Source organism: Abramis brama (assembly GCF_963993115.1).
Source record: "Abramis brama genome assembly, chromosome: 14".
Lineage (NCBI taxonomy): Eukaryota > Metazoa > Chordata > Actinopteri > Cypriniformes > Leuciscidae > Abramis > Abramis brama.
The window spans coordinates 16,231,005-16,247,530 of record NC_139976.1 but is presented as its reverse complement, the minus strand read 5'-3'; the positions used below and the strand labels follow the sequence as shown (position 1 = coordinate 16,247,530).

Sequence of the window (16,526 nt, the reverse complement as noted above, 5' to 3'; positions counted from 1 at the left end):
AGAAAATCGCGAACAGCAGTTCGGGAAAATCTGATCTAGGCGCATCCAGTCCAGTAGGTGGCGGAAGAGTACCGTATAAATTTGTTTGCCAATCATTATTAAAACAGAAGAAAGTAATTGCATGGTGAGCACCTGCTCCCAGGTTTGTATTATTCATAAAAAGATCTGAAGATCAGTTCTTGTATTATTATAATTAGCATGGCTCCACGAAGAACTAGAAAAGTCAGTCAGGATTCTGAAGGTCAGCCTGATTATGACCAGAAGATTAGACTCACCAAGAGAAAGGAGCTGTTCATACAACAGTTTGAGAAGGAAGGTCAGTCATATATTAAAGCCAAATTAGCCAATACATAATCTTTCCTGCATATGTAATAATTAACCAGTTATTTTGCTTGCACCGAAACAGCCCAGGAGCGGATTAATGAAATGGAGGCCAATCTGAACAAATTACTGGCAACTGTGGACCGAGTTTTCAAAATAGAGCTGATGAAAATGCCGCACTCGCTCCACACCACGCTGATAAAAGACCTAATGAATGGTACGACAGTTACACAGCATGTTTGTCCTGTTTGGACATTATTATTAATGTTATTTGTCTTTATAATCTGTGTTTTGTTTTTTTAAAGATGATGACACGTCTGTGGGCGATGTCACAATGGCACTAAAGGTAAAATGATTTTGCTCCCCTCTGCTGTTTGCTTAAATTGGTGGTTGTATCCTTTCTTTTTTTCTTTTTCTTTTTTTAGAGTGCGTCTCCAGAAATTCGGAAACCCCTATCTCGAAAGCCAAGCAAAAAAGGTTCAAGGCAACTTCTAGTCATGTTTTTAAATTCAGCTTTTATTGATTTTAGGTTAACATGCATTCCTTTTAGGTTTAAATGCCTCAGCAGGGCAACAAAGGTCATCAGCTCAAATCAAGACCACTCTAGGGGATGGTGTAAAGGTACTGACCTTCCATTTGTTTTGTCCTCTTTGTGGGTGCCTAATTGAAAATTTATGTATGAGCTTTCTCATAACAGAAACCTGCGAAGAAGACCCTGCACAACAGTAACAGCACTGGAAGTCTGAGGTAAAGCTTTAATTTCATTGAAACTCTCTGGTGGTTAAATAATTGCTTTTGTCCACAATGAAATATTCCTAATGGTCAAATACAGTGGAGAGCTCACATTTGGATTTCTCTTTACACTCACTGACAGGTCTCTCTCAACTATCAGTGCAAAAAGAACCCAAGGACGTGTTGTCAAACTCAGTGACCAAGCGTTTGGTTTAGGTAAATTTAGGTAAAGTTTCCTTTCTTACATGGTTGTACCAGTGTATTTCTTTTCTGATGTGCATTTTCACTAAAAATGCTGCTTTTCTTTTGACGAACAGACAAGCAAGTCGCTCTGTTGGTGATGAAATGATGGCTACAGCCACTATAGTAACTTCCCATGGAGAAGTGAGTGTATGTACGAACCGTTGCAAAGTTTTTGCTCATTATAGCATTCAACAATGGTCCATTTCTGTATTTTTAAGACGCTGCTACTTTCTGAGGACAATAAAGATGACATCAGTGTTGATTTGCTCGATGATGCGGCTGTAGATCAGATGCGAAAGATCAAGGTAAACCATTTAAAAATGCATAATTTTAAGTGGTTGCTTAAAGAAACACTGGAAATTTAGCATAACCAGAAGTTTGACCTCTTTATTGCAGGACCTAATGGACTATCTTTGTAAAAAAGTGGGGCTCAATAACACATGCTGATGCGTTTTAATCCGATCAGTTGGAGCCAGTGTTTTAATGTTTAATGTAAATCAATAAATAAACTATTGTAAAGAGATGCAATAAAGTGGTTTGCTTATGATTTTGTCCGGTATGCAGTGTGATTTGTATGCAAATATGTAAAGACTGATAGAGGATGCCATAAATGTTTAACACTAGATGGTGTTAGTTTGTCATGTTGTGCAGTTTCTCAGTACTGGGGTGATTTTTATAGTAAACTAAATTAATTAAAATATATATAAATTAATTAATTGCCATCACTTATTTTCATTTAACTTTATGTACTAAAATAACAAACTGAAATTACAATTTATATAGAATTAAAATGAGAAACTAATTCAAATTAACCTTTTAATAGTATCTCAAATATATAACACTGCTCAGTATACAGCCATTTAAATGTAATTATGCATGTACAGTAATTATTTTATGCATTTAATTAACTTGATCGATTTACTTATTTTTCATATATAAATATCTGGAGCTTATTAACGTAGCTTTGAATGCATCGCATCACTGTTATATGTGCACAGCTCACCCCACACTGCCTGCGTTATGACAAATGGTGGATATTACTTTATCCCTCGGTTTCACTGACATGACTTAAACCTAGTCCTAGGCTAAAATGCATGTTTGAGCTGTTTTAACTGAAAGCAACTTGTGCTGACATATCTTAAATGTCAGTGCCATTGTTTTGTCTCAAGATGCCCACCAGTAATGTTTTTTTCTAAGGCATGTTTATAAAAGCTACTTAAATGTCCTAATTGAACTAAAGCCTAAACCTGGCTTAATCTAAGACCTGTCTGTGAAACCAGGCCTAAGTGTCTGGCAGAAGCCCAGTGTGAGACCCCTGGGGTCCGCCAACTATATTTCAGCACATGAGCACTTTGAGTCTTGGGACCAATACAGAGGGACATCCAATCTCTGGTGACGAGATATGCTTTAAAATGATGCCATTTAATATTAATGATATTTTGCTGTAGTTAATCTTGAGTTTATTCTGATCATCTGAATCCGCGTACATAAACTCCATTTCCCATACGCCCTCCCGTCTTTAAACGTATCTGGCACAGTGCGTCTCGTGCGGGAATGGTGCTGAGGCAAATAGCCTACGCACGAGCGCATCACAGCCATACGGCAACACCCTGCTCGTGCATGCGCCCGCAACGCTGCGCACTACGTTTATTACCGATTCGACAGAATATATAGCAACGACTTTTCTTCAGTCGCAGGTGCGAGGCGCTTATTTTGGTATCTTTTTATTACTTTCCACGTTGGCTCGAGCACTTGTGCACCGGGCGACTGGAAAATGTACGGAGCGCGCTGACTGCTCAGCCTTAATGAGGATTTAGAGATATAGCCTACATGACATTGGACTCTGAAAAGGTCTGCGGATAACAATGAGCACCGGTGAGTGTGTTGGGAGTGCATCACATACACTAATCTCATTACTTAAAAGCCCGGAGATTTGCCTGTGTCTGTACGCGGTGTAGTCTGATGGTTCCACCCACCCATCCACCAGCGCTCATTATGTTGCAGTGCAGCCCTGTTGTACGAAATGCGGAATGTGCTGCTGTCCAAGGTGTATTTACTTAGGTTGTCTCTTTGCGTTTAACTGTAGTCCCAGATGTTTAATTAGGCCGAAGCACCGTCTTTGTGTTTTGCAGCCAGTGACAATGAACCCCTTAAGTTTGTAAGAACCAAAATACAATTATTACTAAGGGATTTGTTGCATTTGGCGTTTTTACTTATTTTGAGAAATATGGCTTTCTTTATCCTTAAAATATATATATTTTTTGTAAAGTCTAAAACATGCTGCTTTAATATTTTAGTAACCAAACAATTGGATTTTGTCCATGGATTTTTAACTGCAGTTTTAGGTCATTTTGGAAGCTCCCATAGAAAGTTCATTAACTTGACATAGCACGATACTTTGAAAGTAATGTAATAATAGAGTACTTTATATACTGTAGGCCTACTGTCACTCACTATAGTTTAAGTTAAAAGTGAGGGTGTTGAGCAGAACATCTGGTAATTGGGATAATCCGCAAGATCTCGGGTATTCGCTGATTTTGCTGTCAAGGTGGTCAATACCTCTGACTTTAATCAATACGATATTTAACTGTAGCAGCAAGTGCAAATTTTATGTGGAGAATGATGTTCTGCAACCTCATACCCTGTTCATACCTGTGCATGAAGTGGTTGCTTAATTAGGGGTTCAAGCACGAAGTGCTGAACACCTATTGTAATTGTACTGATTTTTATTATTAGGGGTTCAAGCACGAAGTGCTGAAACCCTATTGTAATTGCTCAGATTTTTAGGGGTTCAAGCACGAAGTGCTGAAACCCTATTGTAATTGTACTGATTTTTATTATTATTATTATTATTATTATTATTTTCCCCTAAAACGCATCGTGCAGACCAAACCGTAAGAGCTGGAACCTTGAAACTTGACCAAATGGTAGTCCTCAATTTGGGGAGAACCTATCAAAGTATGACCCCGATTGGCCCATAGGTGGCGCTATAGCAACCAAAAGCGCGAAACTGCTCATAACTACTAGACCGTATGACGTAGACTCAAGTGTCTTATATCATTGGAAAGCTGGACGCCTGACGAACAAAACGTATATCTCCGATTTCATTTCCGCCATGATAGATTTTCCGCCATTTTGAATTTTGTCAAAAACATACTTTTGCGAACTAGTCCTAGGTTTTTCGCCCGATCGGAACCAAACCAGTGCAGAAATGTTCTCTAGAGTCTGATTATCAAAAACTATCGAAAAAAAGTTGAAATTTCGACTCACGGACGGTAAGGGGCGCCAAAACGTACGTTGTGGGAGGGGCCTATTTTACTAAAATGGCTATAACTCCAGAAGTAAATGAGGTATCTTCACCAAACTTGGTACACATGTGTAAGAGGTCAATCTGAGGTCACAGTAAAAAAACCGCGGCAATTGGCCACATGGTGGCGCTATAACATGAAAAAAACATAAAACAGGCTATAACCACCTGACCATTAGTCCGATTGACTTGAAAATTGGCATGCAGTGTCTTGGTCCAAGGTGCCATGTATGTGTATGAGGACATTGGCGTATCTCGAAAAACATGGCCGCCATCGGCCAATGAATTTTGAGCACCTATTAGACAAGGTTAACGGAGGCCGATCGGAACGAAACTCGATGGGCATGTTCGACTCAAGGCCATAGAGGTCTGTAACAATTTTGAAAGAAATCGGCCACTAGTTGGCGCTAACGAGTTTTACAGCTCTGTAATCACGTGGTGTTACAAATATCCACACAATATGCATATCATTTGATAGATCTCCTCATCCTGAACAACTTTGCCTCAAGGACCATTGCTGTCAATCAAACCGTTCATTAAATATTCGCAAACATGTTAAAAACCTACTTTTGCGAACTAGTCCTAGGTTTTTCGCACGATTGGAACCAGACCAGTCTAGGACAATTCTCTGGACTCTCTAGATCAAAAACTATCAAAAAAAAGTTGAACTTTTGCATTTGGATGGCTGTAATAGGGTCATTTATAAAATGGGCGTAGCAAAATACACTAAAAAGCCTATAAATCCTAAATGAAAACTCAGAACCTCACAAAAATTGGTGAGCATATGTGACATAACATCATTAACAAGCATGCCAAATTTTATGGAGATCGGACTATAGGTGGCGCTATAACTGTTAAAAAGCTTTAAAACCATATATTTCCTATGGTACATTGCCTGTATTGGCTGTAAATGGTCTTTTCCATCTATTATGTCAGTGGTTACATGCTTGCTAAATAAAACCTGATAACTTTTGATGCTTTTGTGCTTAAAAACCCTTAAAGGCCTTAATAGCTTGAACCCCGATAAATGCTGCTTGCAGCTTTAATTAAATTAAATTTTGTTCACAAAAGCTTTATTATTTCTCTTTAGAAATGTTCTTCTGGAAAAGTACTTTTGAAACACATTATGCATAATTTGGTTAATTATACAATCTGTATAGCCTTATTTTCAGGTCAGCATGATGTGCCTGAAATTCAACTCATGTGAAACTGACTGATGTAATAGAAGAGCACTAAATCTAAATCGCTAAATCATAACGGGAGTGACTTTGGAGTGAAGCTATACATCAGAGCAGCAATTCTCAACTGGGTTTGGTTCAAAACAGAAATTATTTTCATATGGGACATAGAAGTGCTGTTTCAACACTGTGCCAGATTAATTTTTTTTTGTACAAAAGTGAACATGTAAAAAAATTCACAGCACAAAAGACTGGTGGCACATATATTTGTTTCCCTTATTGCAACAAGTCAGGGTTCCTACAAAGTATGGAAAAGTTGGAATTTGAGTGATTTCCAGGTAAAGAAAGATATTTGTGCTTCAAGACTATTGCCCCTGTTTAGTTTTCTAAAATATAAAATTTAGACTTTCTATAATAAATACATGTATCACACAAGCAGTGTTTCATGGCAAAATTTGAGTGATCATTTAATTGAGCACGACTGAATTAATTCAAGGCACACATTTTCATTACATGAAACTGTTTGTCTTTACCACAAACAAGTCTATTTTGAACTTCACTAAACAAATGTGTGTGTGCCACTCAAACCGGCAACATAAGTCTAAATCAGACTGTACTTTGCTGTTTAGTGATCATGCAACATCAGACCACTTTTACAGTATCAAACTGATGCATCCGAGGTGAATATATGCAGGTTATAAAGTGTTTTAGGTTTCTACTCATTATGCAAGTGCATGTTTTGAGAAAACCAAAGAAAACAAATATACAAATGACTGTACAATTTACCAAATATAATAATGTTGTATGAACCGTTTGTTAAATATGGTCTGAAAAATCTTTTGGAAGGAGATTTGGAAATTTAATTTTTATTGGATTTGTTAATTTTTTTAGTCAAATACATTTTGAAATGGAAAATGTGTAGGAACCCTGGCAAGTTAACTATTTGGCTAATATCTTATTTTATAGTTTTGGTTAGTATCTACCAAGTAACGGATGAATTTGTGTCAAAATACTGAGTTTGATGCATGGACATCTGATTGTCTCCTGCTTTTAAAAAGCTGGTAATCATTTATTTTGCTGTTCTAACGTTGCGTGATTGTACGGTTAGTTGCACCTCTGTATTAGGGTATGCAGGTTAAGATGTTTGTTTTTAAATCCTTTCCTTTTTTGAAGGTATTTGGTTGCAATTAGACAGATTGTGGATTTTGGCTCTTTGAGGAGCGGAGCAGACTGGATGTTGGATTTTTACAGCTGTTGGAAGCAAACAGAGAAATAGCTGATGATATCACCGCTGTACAGAAAGTCCCTGAGAAAGAGACACTAGTAATTAGCCCTGAAATCTAGAGTGGGCCTGTGACATTTTCCTTGTCCTGGTTTTATTGGGACTGACTGTGAGAGGAATGGCCTCCAGCTTATTCATCAAACACTAGCTAGGGTCTAAATAAGAAGGCTCATTTTTCACGTGAAGTGGAAGCTGTTTTCAGCTATTTAAGGTGCCGCTCTGACCTGCAGAAATCAGAAAGGAGACACAAATTGGATATCGTATGTATTAAAAAGTGTTTGAAATATACACCCTTGCCTTCTGCATGAACCCTGCTGGTTTGTTAATTGACTCTTGGCATGCTGGGAGAATGCCGTTTCATCACCAGCAAGTGTTTGGGGCATTTCAAGAACAGGATCTGTTGTGTTAATACACTCTGTCCACCATCATATTGTCTGCTATATTTGTCATTTGATGTGCAGTAATGTTTTTAGACCGTATTATACCACAAAGTACTTATTATTTTGCACATCCCTTCCTGCAAATGCCATGTTCACATTATAATGCATAATACACATTTTTAAATGTACTATTCTTGCTACTAAACGTATTTTTCCTTTGTCTAAATTGACTTTTGTATAATAACTAAATAAAAATAATACATACCAGTAAGTGAATGTGCATGTATCTATATGGGAATTATTGGAAGATGGTTTAAGCTGTTTTTTTAAAACAAACCCTTTCCACAGTCAGACCATGAAGCATTTGATATGTGTTAATGACTTGATATTTGCTTTGAGCTTACTTTTTACACAAAGGTGAGAGCTGTATTTGTTAATAAGACCAGTTATTTGTGCTTTCATGCAAAATAGGCTTCTGTTTACCCATCATACCCTAAAGGCAAGCTTTCCATAGATGACCTGCCACCATACAGGTGACTGTGTGTGTGTTCATATTCTATTTAATTTTCTTCAAACAAATAACAGACATGGGTTGTTTTGTCATCACATGATTGTACCAGCCACTGCACATGCACAACAGTAATAAAACTCATATGATAACTTTTGCTTTATTTACATTATTTTATAGGAATGAAGCTCTGCTGAATAAAGTACTGCTGAGTCAGTGTTCACGAACAGTTTGCATGACACCCCAGATGGAGCTTCGTCTGGTTTCATCAAAATTTGTTCATGAGATACTGAAACAATGTCAAACCACAGGCAGTTTGCATGCATGTACTCTTTCCATCATTTTGCACACTTTGAATATCTCTAAATATATCTTCGTCTGATCAGGCATGCCTCTCATCCCAAAAGTCAAGCCTGAAACATCAGATCTTAAAAATAATGGTAGTTTGCAGCTCATTTGGTTCAGCAATAAAGACATATTGTTATTCAGAACCGTTTTGTGCTATACAGGGGTTTTTAATTGGCCTTGTGGTTCTTTTTTGCAGATTTTAAAACGATGTTCCAGTTTGTATGTGTGTCAGGGCTTAACTTTTCCAATATTCACTTTAATCACGACAGTTGTATAGATTTTGTGTAATTGTGCAGGGTAGTCCCCCCCCTATTATCTTGATTTTGCAGGGATTTTTGTTCATTTTGGTGGCATTTTATTTTTCCCCAAGCCCCTGTTGATTTCTGATCCTGGTGTGTGTATATTATTGTGATGTGTATTTGACTCTAAAGGGAATGTAACAGCAGAGTGTGATGATTCTCTAACCGTCAGCCCTCTCATCCTGCCATGGAAACCAAAAGTGCTGAGGTTATGGGGGACACATCCAGAATGTAGCATCCCTGTGCTAAACTGGATTTATCAGGTCTGGATTTACTGCCAGTCATTGTTCTCAGCTCAGAAGCTGTAAATCAGCAAAAAGAACAGAAAGGACTGGCTTTTCTAGGATTTTTTTATCCGTTTTGGTTAACTTTTTTTGTTTTTGGTTAATCCTAGGAAAGCTGCAGTGATAAATTCGTACAGTATAGTATTTTTGTACTAATACAATAGTTTTTGAATAACGTTATCAATTTTTTGCTAAAATACAGGTTGTTTTCACTCCCCTGTCTGCCATTAGTTTTGCAAACAGATAGTCCAGCGCATAGTCTGCTTTGCTACAATAATATGATGCATTGATGGAGAATAGTCATGACTGTTTCCTAAAACATCTGTTGTTCGAACATTTTGTTAAACAATAGAGAACTAGAAATAACTTCTGCTAATTAACCAGCTTGAGCTCAAATTGGCTGTAAAAAATGAACATGGCATCTTAGGGCTACTACGATATGTATTTAATATTTCTGTTATGACAACTCTCTAAGTGTTTGGCATGGTAATGGATATGACAATGTTCATAGATCTGCTACGTTGCTGCAGAGCAAGTATGGGACTTGCTCACAGCGGCAGTAGCAAGACATGCTGCTGCGTATACATGAATTATCCGTACCAGGTGGAGCTGGGGAAGGTGTAGGGTTTCAAAGCGCACTGCACTGCTAAGGCAAATGCTCAGCAAGTATTTGAAGGTTGAGCACGTAGCTCATTGGCTACTGATACAACAGGAACCAATCAGCTGCGCCCTATAGAGAATGATGTGATTGCAAGCATGTTGAGGACCTATTAGCCTGCGCCATCTAGAGTTTTATGACAACTTTGTATACATGTTCTCCACTGTTTTGCTTTATATTCAGATATTTGATTCAATCGAGGATTCACTCCATCACAAATTCCCCGGTGTACTGATGCACATGCGCATATATATATATATATATATATATATATATATATATATATATATATATATATATATATATATATATATATATATATATATACACTCACCTAAAGGATTATTAGGAACACCTGTTCAATTTCTCATTAATGCAATTATCTAATCAACCAATCACATGGCAGTTGCTTCAATGCATTTAGGGGTGTGGTCCTGGTCAAGACAATCTCCTGAACTCCAAACTGAATGTCAGAATGGGAAAGAAAGGTGATTTAAGCAATTTTGAGCGTGGCATGGTTGTTGGTGCCAGACGGGCCGGTCTGAGTATTTCACAATCTGCTCAGTTACTGGGATTTTCACGCACAACCATTTCTAGGGTTTACAAAGAATGGTGTGAAAAGGGAAAAACATCCAGTATGCGGCAGTCCTGTGGGCGAAAATGCCTTGTTGATGCTAGAGGTCAGAGAAGAATGGACCGACTGGTTCAAGCTGATAGAAGAGCAACTTTGACTGAAATAACCACTCGTTACAACCGAGGTATGCAGCAAAGCATTTGTGAAGCCACAACACGCACAACCTTGAGGCGGATGGGCTACAACAGCAGAAGACCCCACCGGGTACCACTCATCTCCACTACAAATAGGAAAAAGAGGCTACAATTTGCACGAGCTCACCAAAATTGGACAGTTGAAGTCTGGAAAAATGTTGCCTGGTCTGATGAGTCTCGATTTCTGTTGAGACATTCAGATGGTAGAGTCAGAATTTGGCGTAAACAGAATGAGAACATGGATCCATCATGCCTTGTTACCACTGTGCAGGCTGGTGGTGGTGGTGTAATGGTGTGGGGGATGTTTTCTTGGCACACTTTAGGCCCCTTAGTGCCAATTGGGCATCGTTTAAATGCCACGGCCTACCTGAGCATTGTTTCTGACCATGTCCATCCCTTTATGACCACCATGTACCCATCCTCTGATGGCTACTTCCAGCAGGATAATGCACCATGTCGCAAAGCTCGAATCATTTCAAATTGGTTTCTTGAACATGGCAATGAGTTCACTGTACTAAAATGGCCCCCACAGTCACCAGATCTCAACCCAATAGAGCATCTTTGGGATGTGGTGGAACGGGAGCTTAGTGCCCTGGATGTGCATCCCACAAATCTCCATCAACTGCAAGATGCTATCCTATCAATATGGGCCAACATTTCTAAAGAATGCTTTCAGCACCTTGTTGAATCAATGCCACGTAGAATTAAGGCAGTTCTGAAGGCGAAAGGGGGTCAAACACAGTATTAGTGTGGTGTTCCTAATAATCCTTTAGGTGAGTGTATGTATATATATATATATATATATATATATATACATACACAGTTTTCACTCAGAAATTTCTGGTAAGTTTCACAAATAATTACAAAGAAACGGCAAAGAAACATTTGAATTAAACAGGAAATTCCAAAGTAGAAATACTCAAATTTTCTTGTAAAAGGTACTGCAATGATCTTGTTTTTATTCACAACTGACCATTTTTTGTACAGTTTTATTGAATGGCTTAGTTACAGTTGTATTCATAGATTTCCATAACCTAATGTATGTTCTCACCAATAGCTGCATGTGTTGCTGAGATTTGACACCTGAGCACCGCTGCTGTGCTTTAGAGGAGTCTCGGGTTACTTGAATAGAGTAAAGGACTGCAGTAAATTATTCATAACTTGAATCTTAAGGGTGTCTGAGTTGGAGCAAGCAGAGGACATCCCCACCACTGTTTCTCTTTCTCTCTCTCTGTTATCTCTCTCCTTCTGTGGCCCCTATTACTCTCCATTAACTCAGGCAAGAAGGATAGGCTATAGAATGGAGTTAAAGTAAAAGTGCTGAAGGACTGTTAAATTAAGATCAAAGTGTAGAGAGGGAGAATTTGATCTTTTTTTACACTGGCAATGTTCGTGCGGGTGTGTGTGTTATTTTCTTGCAGCGCAGGCTGTGCTTTGTCAGCTCTCTGTACAATGTCACCTACAGACAATGAATATGTTTATGTGCACCAGTAATGTGATTATTTCCAATAATCAGAGTACGAACTTAATCGCAGTAAGATGTTTACATGACACGAGCAAACCTCATGATTCTCCTTTGCATGCAATTTTCATTGTTCTGATTGTTCTCTAAGATTTGTGGTTATTTTTACCCCAATGCACAGCATAAATGATGAACTCGCATTCATGGTTGTTAATGGCCACTGTTTTAATCTACTTGCATCAACACATGGATGTATTGGATTTTTTCGGTAATGCCTAAAAATGCATTTTTGTTTTCGACCATCACTTTACTGCATTATATATTCATGTTGTGTAACAATGCCAACATAAACTTCCTTCAGCACCCAAAAAGGGATCCTTCTTTACCGCTATGTGTGAGTGGAAAAGATGTGATTAAAGTGTTTACATGCCTGTTTAGTGCGATTAAAATCAGCATACGCCACATATTTTGGTTAATTGCATCAATTTGATTGAAGTATTGTGTAAAGTTTAATTGCAATATTGCCTAAATCTCATTATAATCGCATTACAAGGTTGCATGTAAACATAGTCAATGCAAGTTTTATCTAAAAAATAGTGTTCAAACACTGCTTATAATTCATAATATTTACTGTTTTATGCTCTCTCACACAGTCACTTAATTGGTACAGGATGGTTGGTGGGTAATGTATTTTCGGGGTTGAGGCAAAACATATTTTCTAAAAAAATCATGCAGAAATCGTAATGTATATGATTGACTGAATATGTTAGATAATGGAAACAAAGCACGTTTACAGTACATACTATATCTTTATTTTTGGACCAGGCGATTAGGCTATAACCCCAAAGCTGATTTTATTTTTTATATTTTATATTTAAAAAAAAAAACTTTGTCAAGTTTAAAAATGAGGTATAAAATGAGGTATACATTACAATTTTAAATGATTTGTTTAATTCTTGGAATTAATTGTATTATTTTTTAGTTTTTCTTTATTTTAAATAGTTGAATTCCTCTATAGAAATTAGGTCTACTGTACATTTACATGTTTTATTTTATTCTAGTGTGTTGTGTTTTTGTTTTCTGGCCCATGTATAGATCTGAATTAGTCAGCATAATAATACAGTGTTGGAAGCAACTTGAGAAAAATTTCTAAAGATACTTTTAAAAAACAATGTTTAAGTAAATATATCCAGAAGAGCTCTGTAGATTTGGTTGGGCATCCTAAACAATTGAAGAGGTTTTGGTGGTTGGCAACGCTTCCACCTCTGAGTATCCTGCTGTCTCTATTGATTCAGTTGATGAATAGCCTGAAAATATCCAATAATGTTTGCAAGCATAATTGTGAAAGAATGTCACTACATGAAGAAAATGCCCACGGCGTGTCAAAACTTTAAAAATAAATCATTTCAATGGACAAAAAAAAGTGTAGATTTGTAAATAATTATGTAATGTGTTTTCTTTGAAGGAGCTTGGCTGGCTGGCTCTCTCTCCCTCCTTTTTTTCTCTTTTCCCATCTTTCACCTTCGAACAATGCCTCTTTTATTATTTTTTTCCATGGATTGCCAGCCCAGATTTTCAGCAGTGTCTAAACAAGCATTTTTAATAGTGATTACAGAAACTGAAGCCAAATGCTTATGGCATTGCAAATGCAAATTGGCACAGTAAAAAAACTAAACAAAAAAACACATAATTAATTACTTGTTTGGTCTTCGATTTAGTGTGATTCTTCAACTTTGTAATGTCTATGGAAAAGAGAAAAACATTTTGCACTCAATTCTAGTGAAGTATGCACTGATGTGAGAAAGCTCTGGAAATTGAAATGGCCCCTGCCTTTTTTTGCAAACCCCCCCTGACAGGTGCTAGCAGGCTATTCACAAGCCTGATCATTATTCAAGACTTATAGAGGACATGTGAGAGAGTGAGATAGCAGTATGACATTGACTCATGCTTCGTGATTAGACATCAAAGAGTGAACTGTGTATAGAGACAGATCTGGAGTGTGAGTGAGGGCTCTTCTGAACTGGAAAAGATTTGCGCCCCTCTGACCTCATAAATTCGTTAATTAAACGGACCGGGTGTGTGAAAAGTTCTGCGGTTCATAAATGCCTGTCATGACTCTGTTCATATTTCAGAACTTTCATTAGAGCAATACATTCAAGTGCGGTCTTGCTAATGGCACACTGATGATCTCAGATATCATAACTGTTGTTACAGGCATCTAATCCATCACAATCCAGTACTTTTTCAATGAAAAGCGGATTCAACACGACTATAGGCTATAATAATAAGGTATGATCTTGTTTGAAAAGATATGTAGTAATAAAAGTCACACAATAAGGATTCTCACTGAGTCAGGGCAGAATGTGGCATTATGGGATAGCAAAGGCTGTAAACATCTAAATGCCAGTGGATGCAGATGGTCATTTTGATAGGCTATTGTTTGCCACTTTTATGTGTAGTTGGGACATTGTAAAAGAAAAAGAAAAAATTCGTCATTATTATTATTATCATATCTTTTTTTTTTTTACAATATAGCCTATCTCTATGTCCATGTAACTTGTCACAATAACTTGTCTTTTATATTCATATTTATTTGAAGATAGTTTTCATAGTTTAAACATATTCCATATTCTTTACACTTCGTTTTCTTTATTGGTATTTGGTAGAAAAGTGCATTAAACGCTTCACTGGAGGTTGTTACTTGTCACCACACAAGTTCAGTCGCTGACTAAATGATGCATATTGTTGGAAAGTTAACTAAAAGTTATTAATAAATATGTAAACTTATATATAACACACACACACACGCTCCCTTTGGTCCATTCTCATGGTTTTGAAAATGCTTTATAAATAAAAGTTGAGTTGAGTAGCCTATCTCATGTTGTTATCAGGTTGTTTCATACTGTTTTCCCAACTGGGCTGAATGATAGCGAACGCCCTCAGATATTTGGGAAGGGGTGTCATGTTTTTGACCGAGAAGCTTCTATTTATAATGGATTGCTTCAATAGCTCGAGTGTGTGCGCTGTCCTGTCAGGCGCTGAGGCGGGAATCATATGACCTGCGTTCATTCCTGTAGTGTCGTGCGCTGTGTGTGAAGCGCATTTCTCCGGTGCTCGCGACGTGAGAAGAGCTCAGCATTAACATGAACCACACCGCTGTGCTGCACTGAAATACTGTCGGATATTTATTCAGACAGCAGCAGTATCATTCTCTTATATACAGAATAGACGTGATTACGCGAGACGATGCCTGAAGAAAAAGGTAGGCTATGTTGCCCTTTGACGCTCTGGTCATATATGACATATGTTATTTCAGATGGGGGTTGTGCCTCTTTGTCAATGGGAACCTGTGTCATTGATGCTATATGTCGACTTCATTGTAGTAATATCGAAGCATAATAGTATATTCTAATATTATGATATTCAGTCTGTTCATCATCATTAGCCTATATGACATTGAATTTTAATTTACATTTTCAGGAAATGTTTCATTCGGTGAAACATCTGAGATTTCATAATGCATGTGTGTGTATATATATATATATATATATATATATATATATATATATATATATATATATATATATATATGCGCAAAAACGTTTATTTAGAGGGTTATCTATTAAAACAACAACAATAACAACAGCCCACCTAGAGAATATGCATGTCTTTGGCAGAAGGACATGCTGTTGCACTCCAAGAGCTCAGATGCAATCTGGCCTCCTTGGACAGCAGTCTAGAGATGTTTTTGCTGGTGTGTGTGTGAGAGAGAGAGAGAGGGAGAGAGGGAGGGAGAAGGATAGTGAGAATAGGGGAGGGGGAAAGACATACTGACATGCTGACACATAGTTCTTTTCTCAGAGGCAATTAAAGAGCACTTGATTGTTATTAGAGGTTTGCATGTCTAGAAAAAGCCAGGTTTTATTTTTATTGTCATGTTTAGACACTACAATGATGTCTGAATAAGAAAGCAGGCAGTTCATTGATTTTGAATGAGTTCATTACAATTGTCTGTGTGCAAAAATGATTGATGAATTTTATTTGGATAGGAGTTGAGACAGTTAATGATGTAGATATCTGTAGAAAGTTGTTGGCTGATAGCTGACTGATTTCCAATGAATACAGTATGTGATATAGGCTAATACAAATGATGTAATTCTATATATTTTTAAACATTTGCTATTTGAATATTCACAAAACGTTGAAATCAGGAATTGTGCATTATCCATTGACAAGGCTGACTTTGTAACTGAGAAGCAGGTACACTTATCCGTTTAAGCCGATAATCTAAAACGGCCAAATAATGTTTAATTCAATGCCAAGTCAGTATATCAGTCTATAACTAGTTGCAACATGTGAAAGGATTTCTGTGTGTGGCCATCACAGGGACAAAAATGCAGTATGGCACTGGACACTTTGAGATTACAAAGCAACTCTTAACTGCTGGGTAGGTCTGTCACTTTCACAAGGGCGAACACATCCAAGTCATGATATAACTGTTGGAAGAGTCTCAGCAGCTGCAGAAATACACGTAGTGCTGACTGTGGTGACCGTAAACAAACTCTCTTCCTCTGCTCCGCCTCTTCTCTAAACAGATCTGGAAGAAAGATGGAGAAATGAAATATGACAGGTAGTTGTTTTCTTTGCAGATTTCAATTGGATTTCTAAAGTTTGATTCTTGCTACATTTAATGGTGCCTCAGAGGTACTTTTGTTTCATGTGTCCTTGCGAAATCGGGAGATCAATAAACATAAGT

General features: G+C 37.4%; 2 protein-coding genes across 13 annotated transcripts in view; both read left to right on the top strand.

Annotated features, from left to right (window-relative positions):
• Nucleotides 1–70: 70 nt before the first annotated feature.
• Nucleotides 71–1,842, top strand: cdca9 (cell division cycle associated 9). Its single transcript, XM_084134165.1, has 10 exons — nt 71–316; nt 407–538; nt 627–667; nt 747–798; nt 872–942; nt 1,019–1,068; nt 1,196–1,279; nt 1,371–1,437; nt 1,515–1,601; nt 1,693–1,842. The coding sequence occupies exons 1-10, from the start codon at nt 199–201 to the stop codon at nt 1,741–1,743; spliced, it is 753 nt and encodes a 250-aa protein (XP_083990291.1). The 5' UTR covers nt 71–198; the 3' UTR covers nt 1,744–1,842.
• Nucleotides 1,843–2,827: 985 nt separating this feature from the next.
• Nucleotides 2,828–16,526, top strand: part of ablim2 (actin binding LIM protein family, member 2) — a 70,697-nt gene continuing 56,998 nt past the window's right edge. For 6 of the 12 annotated variants that reach the window (XM_084134518.1, XM_084134524.1, XM_084134521.1 and 3 more), the window contains exon 1: nt 14,787–15,032. In XM_084134518.1, coding sequence (XP_083990644.1) covers nt 15,017–15,032 — 16 coding nt within the window. In that variant the 5' untranslated portion in view covers nt 14,787–15,016. Of the gene's footprint in view, nt 3,172–14,755; nt 15,033–16,526 lie in introns of those variants that run through there. The other 6 variants (XM_084134517.1, XM_084134525.1, XM_084134526.1 and 3 more) reach the window with 2 other exon arrangements.